Below are 19799 nucleotides of genomic sequence, written 5' to 3' on the forward strand. Positions count from 1 at the left end.
AGAAGTCTTGAAAAATGGAACAAAAAAGTGCTACTGCTGAAAATAGTAAAATAGAGAGCTTTATGGTAATGAGTCAGCAAACACTAATGTTACTGAACCCATTCTAAAAATGCAACGGCAGCTCTGCCAAATTTGATACATCAGAAATGAAATACAACAAATGCTTCATCCATTTCAATAGTATTACTCGGTGGCCACTTCACTGAATTTGCCGTGAACAATGTTGTTGGTTTGCATTTTATAACACATCCAGCCGAGGCCTGGACATTAAAACTATCAATATTTTGCTCTCAAGTTTTGCTCAAGTGTATGCTATTCATAGAGATCGAGTTACCCTGCAACAGGACCTGGCTGAAAGGTTAGTTCGGAGAAGGGAGAGAATGAATTTCCTGGAGGAAAACCTCATGCATCCTGCAAGACAATTCAACCATGATGATCCATCCATTATCTATTTTATCCTGAACAGGGTCACTGGAGCCTATCCCAGCTCACTTAGGGCAAAGGCAGGGTACACCCTGGACAGGTCGCCAGTCCATCACAGGGCCACATAGAGACAGACGGAAACAAAGACCATTCACACCTAAGGGTAATTTGTAGAACCACCAATTAACCTGAGACGCATGTCTTTGGATGGTGGGAGGAAGCCGGAGTACCCGGAGAGAACCCACACAGGCACAGGGAGAACATGCAAACTCCCCACAGAGAGTCCAAGGCCCGGATTCAAACCCCGAACCTTTTTGCTGTGAGGGGACAATGCTAACCACTGCACCACTGTGCCGCCTGCCACCATGATGATGTTCCAGAGAAATAAGAACCAAAAACATAAAAGCAACAGCCTCAGAGCTAATAAAAAAACTTGTAATAATGTCCTTCAATGGCCAATTTAAAGCCTGGATGTCATTCCACTGTAAGTTTAGTGGCACAACTTGACGACTGTTTTACACTCTTAGTCCCCATGGAACCTTACAGAGCCTGAGCATGAGGGAATTTTGCTAAGCTGACACAGAAATACACATACAGACTCTCGTTAGGTTGAAAAATCCTGATAATGTCCAATATGAGACATTGCCACAATTGACAGGCCAGCAGATTAACAAACTGCTTAATAAATAAACCAGACATATGCTTTAATTTTTACCGATGTATTAGTTGTACTTTTCTAAAAAAAAAAAAAAAACTTAGCCTAAATCATGTAAAGTGGGTGGTTGGAAGAGACAGAAAATGTCCCCTGGCGGTCCTTTTTGGTTCTCATTTGCTGTTTCACACCGGACGTATTTTTGTGGCGACACAGCCAAAACAAAAATGGACGCGGAATCCCAGCGTGCTTTGGAGTATTTAACAGAAGTCGAGGAGGCAGCTGAGGATGTTCTCACTACTAAACAACAGGTAATTAAATACGTAGTAGGTACGAATAAATTGTAAATAATATGCAGAGCGCGGCCACGAGGAAAGACTTGACATGCACAGCTGTTTGCTGCCAAGACTGTAAATAACTTCGAGCGCTACCAGCTAAGCCGGCCAGCTAAATTGTGAGCTTGTGGCTGTCAGTCAGCGTATTATGACGAACCTATATTTTAAATTGAAAGTTTTTGATGTGATCTTTATAGACTTGCAACTCTTTGTTAATACTAGTAGGGCTGTAAAATTCCGGAACACACTGATAACCCAACAACAGAAACACGCAGGGAACAAACTTTACTTTCAGCTCTTGAGAGACGGATTTTTAAAAAAAAAAAATTTAAAGCTCTTATTTTGGTAAAAGGATGTTTGATGTTTTAGATAAACTCTTAACTCTGGCCGGGATGCTCTATTTGTGAAGATGTAGCAAAGGGACATGTCGTGTCTTTGTTTCTAGACCGTATTGGACCTGGTCCAGATCCGTGACCACTCAGCTTTGACAGGTCAAACCTGAACTAGTTGATCCTTGTGAATCAGAAACATTTAAAAAAAAAAAATATTTTTTTTTTACAGTATCTCAACTCGTTCTGAATTCATTTAATCCAGCTTTTTTTTTTTTTTTTTTTTTTTTTTTTTTATCAGTCTCGATACAGTGGTTTTATATCTGGACCGGGTCCAATTGGTCTAGATGTGGTAAAAAGCAATGAAATGTAACTTTTGTAATTTATTTTCACGAGTACAATAAATGTTTCACTCATCAGAAACTGTTATGAAGAATGTTTAGCCTGCGTGAGATAGTCTGTAAAGAAAACAGTGAAATGTCCCTTTGCTGAATTTTCACAAACAGAATAAAGGTGTGACCAATTTGAAAGTAGATTTCAGACTGCATTAAGGCTTTTATCTTTATCTCTTTATATATGTATATATATATGTATATGTGTGTAATTTCATATTTACTTTATACACATTCAACTACAATATGTAGCTGTTAAAATGTATATTAACTTTGGCTTGCTTTTTTAAATTACATAATGAGCTAGTTAATGGATTTTGCAGCATCGCCTGCTGTATGATGTCATGAACTAAGGTTGTCTGTTATTATTCCAGATTGTGGACTTGGACACAAAGAGAAACAAGAACAGGGAGGCTCTGAATGCACTGAAACATGAAATGTCAGATTCAGGTGAGTGAACCTTCATGGCAGCGTGTTGCCACAAAAGAGAGAGGAAGTCAGTGGACACTCATAGCTTTGTTTATTAAAACTGATTGCAGAAATGTCCCAGTGGAAATGACACGTTACTGTCTTTATGTGTGTGTGTGTGTGTGTGTGTGTGTAGTTGTAGATGTCACTGTACTTCAATTGATATTTAACACTGCTGACATTTGCAGAGAAAGTGAAGGTTTGCTTTGGGAACATGTTCATCAAATTTCCCAATTCCAAGACAAGAGAGATGATTCAGAAAGGTAAAGATTTCCAGATAATAAAATCTGAATGTATTGGATAGCTTTCTGCTATAATTTTGAATAATAATAGATTTGTTTTACACATCATCCTAAACTTTTTCGATCTTTGTTTTTCCATCCGTAGACCAGGAACAGCTGGATAAGGAGATAAATGACCTTCGCAAAGGGCTGAAAGCAAAAGTCAATGGTCTCAATGAGATCCAAGGTACGGAGAGTGTTCTGACTGTAATACATTTCAGTTGGCCATTTTTTTATGTGCTAATTTTAATCATTAGTTTGACATGGGGAAATGTCATTGATGTGTTGTAATAACACTGCATCATTCAATAACTCAACAAAATGTAAAAAAAAAAACTTCCTTATGTAACAACACATACTTTGTCATTAACAACTTGAACACAATATGTCCTAAATTTCCCCACACTTTGTTATAAATTATTACATATTACAGTAGTGATTGCAAAATGCAGGAGTCGCACCTTTTTTTATTAATGAAAATATAATAACACGGTGCAATTATGTAAAAACCAGCCAATACGGATGTCTTCCTTTATATAAAGTGTTATAACATTATAACACTAATGTTTATTACAGGCACTCCAGTAGAAGTCATACTGACACAAAAATAGATTTCAAAAGATACTACTAGTTCAGTAGACGAGTTGTATCTTTCATTGGTCAAAACGGCAAGTGTCACTTTTTCTTAGCTTCATAGAAAATGTACTTGATGGTTCATAAAAAACAACAACAAAAAAACAGAAACATCGCCACACCGAGTGCTCTACTGAGTCCCGTTGTAAACTTCAAACGGAGACGTTCAGTTTAAAACCCTCTTGGGCTCCTCATGCATCACTCCGGAATAAGCTGGTGAATCCTTAACCCAGCGAACCCTGTTGAAAAGTCACAAGATTATACATCCTTTTTTTCCTGACCACGCTTGTGGGTCCCTTCTACTTTTCATTGGCTTTGGGAATGGGTATGAAGAAGTCTCACTTTTTCTGACTTGCATTATTTTCATCAGTGTTTCAGTGATTATCCTGCAACTGGTGGGCCATGTTCAGAATAAAGTTGTTTTGCGGTCTATGTCCTATTGTTAGCTTTTAATGGTCTCAGCCATCTGTATTGACTGAAGAGTATTTATCTTTGTATACATACTGTATACATACAGTAAATACATCAGTGAATATGTATCTATGTGTAAAACGGCTTCCACTTCCTCATATCAAGGAGGTCAGTCTAATGCCGGTCCTGCACTTCTTTTGCTCTAATGGGCCTAAAATGGGTTTATATCCAAATCTAGTACTTTACAGTCAACTGTCAACAACAGGCCTGCTTTTTTTTTTCTTTTTTTTTTTAATGTGATTTTCGCGTATTCGGTCTTAGTTCATTTGGAGAGTCCAACACTCTCTATTTGTTTTCTTTGATCCCTGGTAGTCATGGTGTAAAGTAATTTTACTGTAATTTAGCCCTAATAGTAGTATATTCTGAAAGCTTGAGCTAATTGTAAGGCTGTACATGTTGGTGCTGCTGAACTGGACCACATGCTATTGTTGTGTTTCTGGTATTAATCCAGCCCTTTACAAAAAAAATTGCAATTGTATTGCTGAGATAAGCCTTTATTATATTGCTAATTCTGGCAGATTCCACTTGTGTACGGTCTGGAAATGCTAATGAATCTAGATAGAAGGTTTTTAATAAATGGAAGGAGTCATCAGGCTTTTTGCTTTGGATTCATTCTGAACTTAACATTTGTGCCACTTCGACCATTTTTTTGACCTTTCATCTTTGAGCCCTGAAAGCAAGGAAAAACACCGTCATCACGTCTGCAAAAGCTCTGCAAGTCTTCATGGGATAAATGTTTGGTCTCCATGTTTATCCTGAAAGCAAACATTTTCCTAATAAACGTCCGATTGATGCTGAAGTGTTGTCAAACTCTTAAATCTCCTGAGAAATCCTTCATGTTCATTATGGGAGAATCCCGTAGTCATTATAGCAGCCAATGTGAGTTGTAACTTTTCAGTTGCTACTATCTGCTTTCATGATAGTGAAATATCATCCGTGATGTTCTGTGAAAAGTGCCCATGACGTGTTGTCTTTCTGTTCTTTTGCAGGAAAACCCGAGCTGAGAGGCTACAATCTTTCTCCACTGTCCACTGATGAAATCAAAGCTATTAACAGCCTTTTGAAGAGATGACATTAAATCCTAAAAAAGTTGTTTGGTGATTGTTCAAAGTCTGTCTGCAAACAATAGTCCGATTTTGCTTGGCGTAATCCTTCCCCCTGTTCAACTGCCCTCTTAACGCATTTTCAATGTACTGATGGGAGGACGCGGTAATCATTCCATTTAAAATTGTATTCAGAGTTTACCTCAAGTCAGTATGAGGCTCCAGCAGTCCGAGTTTGACAAATCTAAAGGATTCCTCCCAGAGTTTTAATCTTTTTAAGTTTAAAATGCCCTTGTTTGGTTACTATCCCTTCACTGCAGTTCAGCGCAGAAACAAAAGGAGGACATTTTACTCTATACCTTTGGAGGATACTCACTTTATTTTTCAGAGATGGCTGTAGCCTCACCTTAGCTTCTCAATACATTTGTACATCAGTAGTCTGTTTTGTCCCCCATCACTTAAATGAAACATTAGAAACGTGTCTTTTATGAATAGAAGGAATAACTGTAGCAAGCTGAACCTGTTTCAGTGTCCATGTAGGCATCTGTCTGTTGTTTTACGACCGACTTAAGAAAGTGTGAACCTGACCCTAAAAAAGATTTCTACAGGGGTGTACTCTGAAAAAAAAAAAGGTGCTTCACGGAATTGATTAAAAACAAAAATCTTACAGGAATACAATATTTCTGCTAGTGATCATTGATGTACAACAATGCCAGATTTCAATTGATTTATTTAAAATGCAGAATCCAACAAGCAGAATAGAGTTAAGTAGAACAACCACATAAAGACTTCAACGTTTACATACAGGACATAGAGTGGTGGATAAGATGATCACGTTTGTCTTACATCCCCTGAGATATTAACGGTAGTGTAAACATGCAACAGACATGTCTAAAGGTATAACGGCAGATAAATGAATGTCATACTTCGGTATACTCGTTATCTTTGCCACTCCGACTCCAATACGTTTTAGCCATCCTTATAAGCTTCTTTAAAACAGCATCTAAGAAGAAGCAGGGTTAACCTGCCTCTGAAAAAAGAGTGTGAACACAGCTGTGTATACAAAGTATTGCTGATGATGTGTTTTGGACTGTTAGCTGGTGCTGTGGATGTGCTTTAGCCGCTGGCCTCAACCTTGGCAGTGGAATAGATCTCTCGGTGCAAGCCACGCTGCCAGCGAGCGTGTAAACCAAACATGCATATTTCCAAAATTTCAGGCAGTAATTTGTTCAAGTAAAACTACAGGTTATTAGACTATTCGCCAAGCTCCAATGCTCGTTTCTATCGGTTGTGGTAACATTGTCACTGAATTACCTGGATTTATTTTAAAATAATGGCAACGTGTTTACAGTGCCAGCATTAACTTTGGCGGTTCAATGTTCCGACTAAGAGAGAACTGTTCAAATGAACAATCAAATGTTATTGTTTATTCAGTGTTCACGTTTTTTTTTAGCTGCCTTTAGGAAACACAATTTCCCACAAGTCCTGGATGTTTGTCGGCTAAGTCTTAGGGTCACACCTAACGACTTTTCTGTTATCGAGATAATCGGTGATTTTAGACAGCAGAGATTAAAATAAAATTTTAAAAAAAAATCTGAAATTAAAGCATTGGTGTATTTTTTAAATACAGATTAAACCAAGTTATAATGTATTAAATTAAGGTTAATTAACCTTAACGGTTATTAAATTAATGTCATGAATTAGCTGTAGTTGTAGCAGAGCCAGCACACCCACTGAGGAGGGTTGCCTAATTTATTTGATGAGAGCACCACCTTGTGGACGTGGTGACAAGCTGGAGGGGGGGGGGGGGGGGGGGTAACAGGACTGATGTGCTCAGTGCGTCTTTGATTGTGTATTTGTGGATGTTATGAATCAGACTTTACTTTGGATTCAAAGTTTTGTCTACATCGACCAGGTTTGTAATTGTCTTTATTCTGGGGCTTGTATGCAATCTATCCATCATGGCTCAACATGTAATGTGTTGGCACTTGCTGTAACAGAACATTTTGGTTGTTTGGTTGCTTTTCTTAGTCAGAAGATGGCAGTGCAGTGCAGGCATCCACACTGTATTCACTGTCTACCTCCACAGCCTTCCCTCTCATTAAAATATGCCACGATTATCGCTTCAACGAGTACTTGAAATAATTGTTGTTTGTAAATTCATTCAGTGTTATTTAAGATTATGGTGTCACCATGTAGTAAGTTTTATACGCCCGTGTTTTGAACTCTTTTTTTTTTTTTTTTTTTTTTTTTTAACTTTCCACCCAGTCTTTAAATACATGTATTTAAATATGATTATTTTTGGCTGATTTGCATGTTTTGTACAGCTGTTGTGCTTCACTGTATTTTTAAAAAAACATGTTTTTTTTTTTCTTTTTTTTTTCTTTCCCTCAGTTGAGACATCCTTAGTCACAATCTGAGCGATAAACAACCAGTGAGCTGTCCTGAGGTGGTGTGAACTTAATAAATAGGGATACTGCGGTTTGATTCCGCTGTCTGACATGCCATTGAGCACGAGAAGACATGAATAGCCTGAGGCTAAGGGAGGGGCGATGGCAGTCACAGTGGTGTGTGTGTGTGAGAGAGAGAGTGTGTCTGTGTGTGTGTGTGTGTGTGTGTGTGTGTGTGCGCGCGCGCGCGCGTGTGCGTGTGCGTGTGGAGGTGGTTTTGGTTCCGTCTCTCCTCAGACTTTGGTTGCGTGCCACCGCTCTCCGAGCTGAAACCGGGTCTGAGTGATGAATTTATGAGTCAAAGGATGGGAACCTGCTGATCATCTCAAATGTTACATGGTTATACCAAACAAGACACGCAACGGCGCTAAGAAGAGAAAGTTGACACATTGACACTTAGCGTTTGTCTCCCACCTGTGAAACTGCGTATCAACATGTTCTAAACTGATGATTATACAACCATATTGTTTGCCTCCGCTAGACCACAAGAGCAAAATTATACACCTGTGAAAGGAAAGAAAATAAATCCATAAACTATGTGTAATTATAGTGGATTTGACGGTGCAGAGTGGAGACGCATCAGGGGCCAAATCTCGGGCTCTAATTGTGCTTTAGCTATACTGACATATTAATCACAGTTTACAGGTTAGACATCCGCATGTGCACTAGAAAGCAGTAATATTGCCACGACATTGTGATTAACGAGCTGCATTATGTACACATGCAACAGCTGTCACGCTTTTGGGAGAGGACTTGAATTCATCTGCTGTTGAATTCAAAATTACCAAATAACAACTCGCATGGAGAGGTTCTGACTTTGCCTTGGCATCTTCACTCTGTGTGTGTGTGTGTGTGTCTGTCTGTCTGTCTGTCTGTCTGTCTGTGTGTGGCCATGGTTCCTGCTCTGAGACTCAATTGCTTTATGACTTTCTAGGGACCAGATCTCATTCAAGCTGTCAGTCCCATACATGGCATATTGGGATGCCTGCCGAGCTTGAGTAATGATTTACTGGAGTTTTGTGGCTGTTTATGAGTGCAGAAAACTCAAATTTGTACTGAAGTCAAATCTGGAAAGAATAGAAGGGAAATTTCACGTTTGGGACAGAGATGCTTCTTTTTTTTTTTAAACTTGGGTTACAAAGTGTAGTTGACTTGAGCGGAGAACATGTTGTTTTGTTTTTTTTATCTGTCAGTGACAAGTTTAACTCTGCATCATACAGCGGCAAGTGTAACATCACCCATTGGTTTGAGGACTGCCATTTGACTGTCACCATCTGTTTTTTTTTTGGAACATTATCTGGACGAGCAACAAGGGTTGGATCTGTATTGACTTTGTATTTAATGAAAGAACTTGACGCTTTTTTTTTTTTTCAGAGCTAGCCCTTAGCGGCCTTCGGTAGCATTGCACTTCTGCATTTGCTTCTCTATTCAGACCCTGAGACTAAATCAAGTTTTATATAAAGTCTATGATCAACAGTCATTTTTTTTATCCAAAGCTGGTGGAGACCAAAAGAGGAACTATTGAACTTACATGTGCCAGGTGGCCACATTCTTGACTTGAATGAATGCCAACATTGCTTCATAAAAAGTGATTATACAGCTGTTGAAGTACATGTTAATTGGGAACACCTGGCCAGTGTTCCTTAGTTTATTTACCCTGCCGGCCCAGATGTCAGTGTGTTGACGACCTCGTCACCAAGCACCAAGTGTTGCTCCTTGTTGCGTCGCGGTCTTTTGTTTTTACGATTCAATCAATTTCTCTTTTTGGAAACAGTATCCTTGTTATTTTCAATAATCCGCAGCCTGAAACGTACGGCTTCCTATTTCCACAGATTTTATCCCCGGAATGTGGGTGAACTCGCCTGACGTATGGAGCTTCCCGAATAAGACAAAGGTAATTCATTGGGAAAAATAGGACTTGGTAGCTTTTGTTACCTGATATAGTGGAATTGAATATGGGAACAAAAGCATTGATCAGGATGCTTCTCGTCTACGTCTTGTCTGTGTGCGTGGGTGCTTCACATTCTTTGGCAACTAGCAGAGCTTTGACACCTGTGATAAAACCCGATTGGTGGTGTTATCATGCAAATCAAAAACAGACTGAACAAAATGCCTTCTGTTATTAGTTCTTTGAGCCCCTTGTAAACGGCCTTCTGGTTCAGTTTGTTTATTACCAATCTTTTGAGCTTTTCACCAGTGTCCAACACAGTTAGACGCACAACGCTTCTGTCAAGAAAATAGGATGATAAGCTCTGTAATACAACACTTTACGCCCAAACAACACAAGTGTCAGACAGTTAGGAGGATCCCGATGCCTGTCCTGTCGATTGCTTTGTTCTGAACTCGCCTACAGGATAGAAATAGCATTTTGTACACTCCCTACGTGTTGTCACACTGGTGGTGATATCATCCATTTACTGCGTAGTTCACATAAATCGTTTATGTGCAAAGTACAAATATATTTTCTGTGAATACATGTCTTTTCTTTATAGTCCCATATTTGTTGCATGGATTATATGTAGTTTACTCCAGGTCTGTCCACTCACGTTTTGAGGTTACTTCACACTGTATCTCCTTTTTATAACTAACCCTGGTGTGTGGATGTTCTTAAGTCTTATATTCTACTTCTTAATTTGACATTTTACCTCGCAGTTAGCCGTTTGAACAACTAAACTGCCCCCACAGAGACCATTCATTTATTTTATCTTCTAATAACATATAACACTGGCTAAACATTCGAATAGACTGTAATCCTGTTATTTTGCATTTCACTCTCACCTAAGTTTGTCTTTAAGGTTCTGGTCTGTAGCTCCATTGGAATATCTGACTGAAGGGTTAATGCTCGCTTACAAAATAGAATAAATAAATAAATAAATAACAAAATACTCTTTTCCTTCTGAGAGACAGCATAACATAATCGGAAAAGACTCATCGAGCTAATGTTACCTTTTTCCAGTTTTTGGTACCTCTCTATGAAGAAGCCTTGAAATCTTCCATGAGAATAAACCGTATATGTTTTTAAGAAACATTTTTGATTAGGAATTTAAATTTTTTTTTTAAAGCTGCACAAATTAAATTCCACTCGCCTCTTGTTCAAATAGACTCATTTAAAAAAAAAAAAAAAGTGCCAACTTATTTTATATTTTTACACAAATCATGCCATTACATTATTTTTTTTACCTTCGGTTTAGTGTTTGATCCTTCTGACAACATTTCCCTAATTAGTTAGAAAGACATTAAAGAAAGGTTTGTTTAGGGGTGTGCCTGGTTTGGTTGACATACCTGGGATGCAGTCCAATATTTTTGTTGTTATCTCATTGCTAACAAGTGTATAAAATCAAGCATGCAGCCATGTAATTGCCATTGACAGATCAACCCTATCGCACGACCAGAATTGGACGATTCAGCAAAATCCAGGATTGTTTTAAATGTATTTATGCTCATACAAACATTTCAAAAATTCTCACTTTCTAAAATATTACAGCAATTTATTGTGAAAGCCAGAGAAAGATTCTGGGTGGTACATTAAAATAACGATAAGGCAACAAAACACTATTCAACGGTAAGAAAGGCTTGTGGTTGCAGGTATTAAAAAAAAAAAAAAGCAAATGTTAGGTTCAGGTTGGTTAAATCACATGAGGACCAGCAGTTATTACGTCTTGTGTGGTTAGTTAAGAATATGTCGAGCTTTATCTCCTCCCACAGTCATGTTACATATAGGAATCTGTAGCTCAACCCTAGGCAAATATTCCCAAAATCTCAGTTAAGCCGCCAAATCCCGTTGCAGCTGCAGACGTTTAACTCAGACTCACATTGTCTGTTCTCCGCATTAAGAAACTGGCTTTAAAAGCTTCCCATTAGACAAGCAACTGTCGCTGACCCTGTAGGTGTGACAAATGTTAAAACGGACAATATAAAGACTAGATCAGATGGTGACATATTTATGCTCGTATTTTCAACACACTGGTTGAATGAAGTTATTCAATTGTAGACTGAGATTTCCAGCAAACTATGCCAGATGAAATGATTTTTTTTTTCTCCAGAATAAATAAGAGACTTCTTATTCTCCAGATTTGTAACCTTCTCTTCTTGGTCTGCCTGCTCTCCTGTGTGCTAGGAAGTGTTTCAACTGAGACAGCTGCTCATTCTGCTTCAGGTCGGGTCAGTGAGAGAAGGCAGTTATGACTGTGGCTCACCTCCTTCATCACTAGATATGCTAAACAAAGCAGGACATCTGCAATCACTTTGTGAATGGTTTACATTGTCCTTTTGCAGGTCTTACCTCGGATACACTTAGGATAATGTTTACTGTTTTATATTAGGGGTGTCTGCAGTCTGTATTTTGCAATTGCCTGATACATTCGTAATTTAAAAATAATTGTTCATTAATTTATTTATAGAATTCTTTGGTTTTTTTGTTTTGCCTTTCCAGCAAGAAATAATGTAATGTTCATAACTTTTAAAAATAATTGAGAATTTGTCATTTACAAGTTTCTTTTTACGTTCCCTGAATTCTTTTGACTAAAATCGGGGGAAAAAAAAAAAAAAAAGTTTTGATCTTTTATGGTAACATTTCATTAAAACATTTGAACAGTACTGGTACATTAGACACATCGTTCCTAAAAGACAATTTGAACTAAACATATGTGTGTCGGGGTTGCAGAAAATCGTTGGACTTTTTTTTTCCACTTCACTTTCCCCACTCAACATGCAACAACTATAAAAACCTGACAAACTACCTAAAGAAAATGTGCTTTTATTGTTTCATTTTTGGCATTTTTACACAAATCAATACAATGATGAAAAAAATAGATATTTTAATAGTTCACAGCTCTATGTTCTAGTGTTTTCTTGTCTGTGAGTTTTACTTGTGTATGACCTGAGTGTGCTTATTCCTGGATCTGCCATTTGCCTTCTCCCCCTCCAATACCTTTGCCTGTGAGGACTGACCTCTGGTTTTTGGACTGCTGGAAAGTTTTTGTAACTCTGAGTTTTGGATTGCCCCACTGATACCTCTGCATTTAATGTTTCTGATTTCTATAGGTAAAGAACATGTAGCTGAGCTGTGAGTCTGAGTCATGCATTTGAGCCCTGTAGGCCTTCCTGTTATATTACAAAGGCAAGTTTATTTGAATAGTACCATTCAGACACAAGGCACTTCAAAGCATTTCACAGGTTCATATAAATAAGTGATTAAAAAAAACATTAAAATTGCCTTGAATGAATGAAAAGTAACAAGACGCAAAAAAAAAAAAAAAAAATGGTTAGGATAAATCTTAAAAGTATAAAATAAGTTACACATTTAATTTCCTGGGAAGCAGCAAAAAAAATAAATAAATAACATTTTGAGTCCAGATTTAAATGAGCTGATCTTAGGTTTTCATGAGGCTGGTTCCACAGGTGAGCATAGAACATATAAAAGCTGCTTCACCCTGCTTTGTTTTAATTCTGTGAATGTAATGTAATGTAATTCTGGGAACACATTGTAAGCCCGGCCTATAGGCGACCTTGAGGGCTCTGAAGGCTTCACAATAAGTTCAGCTCTGAACTGGTCGATTAAATTTAATAGATCTTTATGCCTTCCAAGCTCCTCTCTGTTATGGGGTCCCACAGGGGTCTATTCTGGGTCCCTTCTGATTTTCTGTATTTGTGAGTCCCAGGGAAAATCATAAAAATCAGACAGATTATCAATTTTCATAACAATATACAGCTAAATGTCCTGATAAAGCCTTTGTAACACAGATTTGTTCATAGTTATGCTTTCCCTCCCTGAAATTAGGAACTGTATTTCCTGAACATGAATGTCTCCATTTGAGAAAGTTTAAGCGTTTTGAGTGTGTTGATTTTTGATGCGCAGGGGACAAAAGTGAGTCTTTTTTTCACCTCCAGTTGAAACATTGGTTTTCACTAAGATTCGGTCATTCTTTTCATTTGCAGTCCAATAGAAGAGCATCCATGCTTTTATATCCTCTACACACCACAGTTGCAGCACACTTTACTCGAGTCTAAGCTGGTAACTAAGCAGGTGAAACATCCAAAAGCTTCAACTTCTACAAAATGATGCTGCGTCCACATTCTATCAGTGTTTACTTCCTTTCACTTGTTACCTTCCAGTTTAAGAACTGATTTTAAGATTCCATACCCATATATGGTCGGACACCTGCCTAGAGCAGTGTTGTTTTTTTAACTTCTCTATGAGCTTCCTTATTCTTTGTTTTTACTGTTAATTTATTTGACTTGGTTTTCTATTTTATAAACTGTATTGCAGTCTACAGCAGCCATACCAATTGTTTGCTAATGGTGCTAATGCAGGAAATAACATTGTTGTATTTTCAACAGAGGACCTGATGACAGCTGATAAGGAGCCAGTGAGCTGAAATCAAATTAATATTAGAGCCATATATCAACCCTATAACCTATGTCATAGTGCAGGTACACCCTGAGATAGACATGCAGCTGTACAAAGGCAAGACTTTTGTGAGTTCATGAGGTGCTGGTGAATAGTTTTCAAATGCCTATGATTCCCTTACAGATTCCTGGACTCTTTCATTTTGTGCCGAAAAAAAAAAAATGCAGCTGTTTACCTATAAAAGAGAAACATGTTGGAGAGGTTTGTTGGCGTTGTGGAAAAGTAAAAATGTTGATATGTTGCTAATGTTGGCACATTTTGAATTCCACGTAGGTTTTTGGCAATACATAAAAGTATTACTTAGTCCAGGTGCTCCGTTCACTAAATCATACGTACATACAGTATGTAGTGACTCGACAGTGTCTTCAGTGGAATGACATTTTTGGGGATTGTGACCAAAGTACTTTTATTTTCATATTTCCAGTTTTTCTTTTTGAACCTTCGTAAACATTTTCTTTTCCATATTTATGGGGATCGTGCTTAGAGTGTATAACAGTCTATAGGGATATGGGTCATGATATTTTCCCTAACCCAATTTAGCAGTCCATACTTGGTGTCTCTCAGGAGGATGAATGCGTCTACCGTTTTCACCCTATCCACTGACTTTTGGGTGCTGACCTGTAGCTCACCTTTCCAAGCTGAGAAATGCTTTGCACATGTCAAATGGAAGGAAAAAGTCAACACATCGACATCCAGAGCAAATTCTTTACACTTACCCAGGAGCTTGCTGCGTTCTGCCTCACACATGATGGTCTTTGACAGATTAATGAGTTCCTTTGGAGACCCAGAGAAGCAATCAGAGAGGCCCCGCAGTCTGCCCTAGTCTCAATGCACTTGTCAACTTCAAACTTCAACCACTGCCTCAGAGTGTTCGCACTCGCACTTTTCATAACTCAGACAATAAGTCACAGAAGACTGTCAATGGGCCCAAGTGATTCATGGAGTTGCAGAACACATGGAAGTCCCGCTGAGCTTTGGAAACTAAAATGAAGGATTCAGGTAATGACAAAGACGAATGAGCAACAAAGATTAGTAAAGAAAACACATTTGGGAAATGAACACAAACATGAAGAATGGCTGGAATTTCCTTCAGTGATATTTGTAGAAGCTGTGAGATAAGTTACAAATACCGCTATCTACCAAACAGTCATGAGAAGTCATGATTCATAGAATATAGCATGAAAACATTCAATACAACTTGGAGGACACCCCAAAACTCCCACACACTGGGACATTCCTAGTTCTGAATTAAAGACCACAAGGATCCCTCAAAGCATATTTTTGGAAACAATAAGGGTAAATTATAAGTGTAAAAGAAATGGCATGCCAGAGTGGAAAATTCTGCACTAAAATTTAATTGAAGCTTTCAGCAAAAGTTTAAGAACAAACACAGATGTTATGACAGGTACTGTTATCATCCCAAAATATGCTGCCATTGCCCTCCAAAATGACCATCCAAGACTGCTTTCTGATTGGCCACCAGGTTGCTTTGTCGTCCTCCTTCGTCATTAAAGGAGCCGTGTGAGCAGTGGTGAGACTGCAGAATGTTCTTTTCCCCCCTTCCAAGCATGTAAGAGAATGTATGGAGACCACTAAACCTGTGTGCTTAAATTCACCGCTTGTTCCGGTTTCCACTCGGTTTGCACAGAGTTTGTTGTGGTGAGGAGATGAGAGGAGGAGAGTCGTACTGACTGTAAATGAGCAGTGGTGTTAGTAAAGCGAGTTTTGTCTGAAAATACTTACTTTGTGCTTTATTTCATTCAGCACAGCTTCGGCTAACATCATTTTTGGCAGAAAACAAAGAATTGCAGGAATTTTAAGATTTTGCAAGCTCCTGCATATGTTGCGGAGTTTGCTTGAATTTGCTTTAATGACTGCGATCGCAAGATCGTGCTTTCCTGCTTTTTTTTTTTTTTTTAAATATAGGTGATCTGGGTACAGACACAACCTCTATAGGATGTTGAAGGTTTTGGGTGAGTGACAGCTCTAAAAGAAGCTGCAGAGGAGCGTGTAAGACTGCAGCTCTGTGTCCTGGCCTCAACCCTGGGATGTCAGGTTTTAGGGCTGTTAAGAGACACGGCTATATTTCTGGAAAGAAGAGCTGCACCATCCAAAGTAGGAAGGATGCCGTCTCTCCGGATCAGACCAGGTTTTCCCCAGAAAGTATTCCAATTGTCAATGAAGCCCACATTGTTAGCGGGACACCACCTCGACAACCAGCGGTGAAGTGAAGACGTACGACTAAACATGTCCTAAACATAGCTAAACTGGTCCGGTTAGGAAGGGGTCCAGAGAAAACTACGGAGTCCGACATTGTTTTTGTAAAGTTGCACACTGATTCCACATGTTTTGATTACACACAGCACAGAAGTAAAAAAAACCATGCAGTAGTTTTTCAGATTGCCCCTAGAAATCTGTTTTATATTTATAGTTAGTGAGTTTCTGAGGTGTTTAGGACCACAACACCATCTCCACTTTTGTCTGAATTAAGAGACATTTACAAGTCATCCAAGCTTTTATTTCTTTAAGATATGCTTGAAGTTTGACTGATTGGTTTAATTTGGCTTGATAGATAAATATAGCTGGGTGTCATCTAGCGCTTCCCAGTAATATTGTAGAAGGAAAGCATTAATAAGGTGAAAAGTATTGGTCCTAGCACATAACCAATGACTTCTTTTTGTGTGCATGAAAGAGTCATTAATGACATGAACAAACTGGAATCTATCTGATGAACATGACTTAAAACAATCTGGTGTGATTCCTTTAATCCTTACGACGTGTTTCAGTGTCTGTGAAATGTTATGATCTGTGGTGTGAAATGCAGCACTAAGGTCTAGCAGGACAAGTATTGGTTGAACATCTGAGGCAATAAAAAGATCATTGTGTCAGGATCCCTGTCTGGCCCGTTGTGTTTTGTCCTTTGTTTCCCCCGATCTCCTCTCCTCATCTGTGCTGTCATTCCCCTGTGTGTGGTGGTTTGTTACGGTTTGTTGTGCTTTGTGTTTTTGGTCTGTGTCCTCCACTACTTCCTCCAGACACCTCCCATGGCCACACCCCTGATTGGTGCACAGCTGTGGACAATCCAGCCTGTCACTATATCAACCCTGGTCCTGCAGTCCTTGGTTGTCGGTTCATTACGTTTACTCATGTCAACCCTGCCCTGTTCCATCACTTCGCCTTGGAAGTACGTCATGGCTTTCCTGCTGTCCTGTGTCGGACCAAGGGAGCCCACACAGTTTGTCCAGCCTGCTGCCCTGTGTCGGACCTCGGGAATCCGCCCTGCTCCTGCCAGAGTCCCGCCTTTGGTTCCTCCACGTCTGTATAAAGTCTGTTCTGTACCCGATCACTGTTCTGTGTCTGCGTTTGGGTCCTATCCTGCTGCACCTCTTAACACATTGGCTGTGTCTGTGCTTTGATGGACACTGAATCCAGCCTGAAAATTGTCAGAACAGACAATTCCACATGTCTGAGACACTCCTCTGCAAGTGGTTACATAACTGATTTGCGACAGCTTTTCTTGGGACTCTAGTAACCATGCTCCTTTCTTCAGTCATTAAAAACTTGCGGTGTGCCACAGCAGTTTAAAGGAAATGAGATGAGCTGATTTGATTTGATTGGCGATGATTGAAGTCCGCTGTGACACAACCTCTAACTATATATCCTCCTTCTTCACCACTGCACCATGCTGTGCCAGAGTTGTGCTGTATTGTGTTTGCGCTGCACTGAGGAGAACCAAAATAGGGTTCCATGAGTTTAGGTTGTGAGAAAAGCTTCAATTTATGAGATGATTTCTTCCAGCAGGAACATTTCCACAATGATTCTTTTGAGCCTCAGGAGTTTCCTTATGTGTTCCCTATTTGGATGGAATAGTGTATTTCAGATATGAAATGTCACATCTGCATTTTAAATCCCAATGTCTCTCTTGTCCTGAAGCTTTCCCATAATCCCACTCATTTGAAAATGTGCAACATAAAGGTAAAGACAGTTCAGACTGCGGTCAAATGGCAACTGATCAGAAATGTGTCTGTGATTTTTGGGAGAATATTTTATATTCATTCCACACTATGAAAAGATGTGTGATGGAGGAGGAAAAATACATCTATAGATGTGCAGCTGGAGCCTTTGGCACACATTGTACTCGGGTAATAAATGAATGCCATAATGTCATAGGCACTTGCCTTTCTGTACATAAAACAGTAATGTGAGCTGTGTAAATATTGTGATTATTGACCAAAGAGAAGCAGAAGCAAAAATGTATCTTGGAAATGTTTTGAAATTCAAGTTGTTTCAGCTTTGCAGATGTTTAAACACATTTGGTTCCATCTCAAGCCTCAATAATGTGCCTACTGCATCCATTTGCTGCATCCAATTTTTATTCTTAGTCATTTATGTTTAGGGCAACTCTGAGCAGTTTTGTTTTGGGTGCAACCTAACCCTATTATTACATTGTAATTTAAATTTTAAATGAATAAAATCATACTTGTTCCTATCAATCTATACTCAATAACATATAAAGACAATGTAAAAAAATTTTTTTTTGTATATTTCTGCAAACTTCTTAAAAATCAAACATTACAATCTCTCATTTACAAACTTATTCAGACCTTTGCTGTGGCAGATTGTTTTGATAATCATAGAGTTGTCTGGAACCTGTATTGAAAGCCACCTGTGGCAAACTAAATGGATGATGGTTCAGAAAGTTGCTTGTATAAAAGGTCCCACAACTCAAACAGGTTGTCAAGCCAAACCTGGGTCATGAAGTCCAAGGAACTGTTTGTAGACAGCTATGGTTGAAATATAGTAACGTATGGATCAGGGCAAGGGTATAAAACCATTTCTAGTTTCGAGTGTTCTCAATGGCCTTAAATACTTATGAAATGGAAATTTGAGATTACCCAAGACTTTGACTTCTGGCTGAACTGATTAATCAAGCAAGAAGGGCCTTGGATAGAGAGGTACCAGAAGAACAACCATCTCAGCAGCACTCCATCAATCAGGCCTTTAAGTAGTGTTGAAAGGAAGCCATTTGGAGTAAAAGCAAAAACATATGACAGTCCTCTGAGCTTTACAAGCAGCATTACAAAGACTCAGAGCAGGATGATCTGATGAGACTAAAACTGAAGTCCAAACACTTTGTCCAGCAAACACAAGGCATCACCTGTTAAAACCATTTCTACAGTGAAGCATAGCGGTGGTACCATCATACCAAAGGAGTGCTATTCAGCAGCAGGGACAGGAGACTGTTCAGAACCGAAGAAAAGATGAATACTCCCAAATACAGAGAGGTCCTTAAAGAAAACCTGTTCCAGACCTGAAACAAGGGCAACGGTTTACCTTTTAGGTTAGGTAACAAAAAGCAATGACCACATCGGAGTGCCTTCAGGACATGCCTCAGTGTTCTTGAGTGGACCAGGGAAAACCCAGACTTAAACCCTCCAGAACATCTGTGGAAACCTGAAGATGGAAATTCACAGATGTTTCCCATCCCTTCTGATGGAGTTTGAGAGGATATGCCATGAAGGATGGGATAAACTCCTCAAATCCAGGTGTGCAAGAGCTGAGCCAAGACGACGCAAAGCTGCTCCCAAAGAAGTTTCTACAAAGTACAGATATATTAATATATACAGTGGTGTGAAAAAGTGTTTGCCCACTTCCTGATTTCTTTTTTTGCACGTTTGTCACACTGAAATGTTTCAGATCGTCAAACAAATTTAAATATTAGTCAAAAATAACGAGTAAACACAAAATGCAGTTTTTAAATGAAGGTTTTTTTTATTATTAATGGAGAAAAAAAATATCCAAACCCACATAGCCCTGTGTGAAAAAGTGTTTGCCCCCTAAACCTAATAATTGGTTGGGCCATCCTTAGCAGCAACAACTGCAATCAAGCGTTTGCGATAACTTGCACTGAGT

General features: G+C 38.9%; 1 protein-coding gene across 2 annotated transcripts; it reads left to right on the forward strand.

Moving 5' to 3' along the window:
* The first annotated feature begins 1292 nt into the window (after positions 1-1292).
* On the forward strand, positions 1293-6817 carry pdrg1 (p53 and DNA-damage regulated 1). Of its 2 annotated transcripts, none has more exons than XM_069175406.1 (5): positions 1293-1386; positions 2506-2581; positions 2788-2862; positions 2987-3067; positions 4974-6817. In XM_069175406.1, exons 1-5 carry the CDS (start codon positions 1303-1305, stop codon positions 5054-5056), a joined length of 399 nt encoding a protein of 132 aa, XP_069031507.1. In that variant the 5' UTR covers positions 1293-1302; the 3' UTR covers positions 5057-6817. The 2 variants fall into 2 exon arrangements, with proteins under 2 accessions (XP_069031507.1, XP_069031581.1); XM_069175480.1 differs by lacking the exon at positions 4974-6817 and adding an exon at positions 4653-4941.
* Positions 6818-19799: the final 12982 nt, after the last annotated feature.

Source organism: Embiotoca jacksoni, unplaced genomic scaffold (genome assembly GCF_022577435.1).
Source record: "Embiotoca jacksoni isolate LCO1_2020_lvr unplaced genomic scaffold, fEmbJac1.0.p SCAF_1, whole genome shotgun sequence".
NCBI lineage: Eukaryota > Metazoa > Chordata > Actinopteri > Embiotocidae > Embiotoca > Embiotoca jacksoni.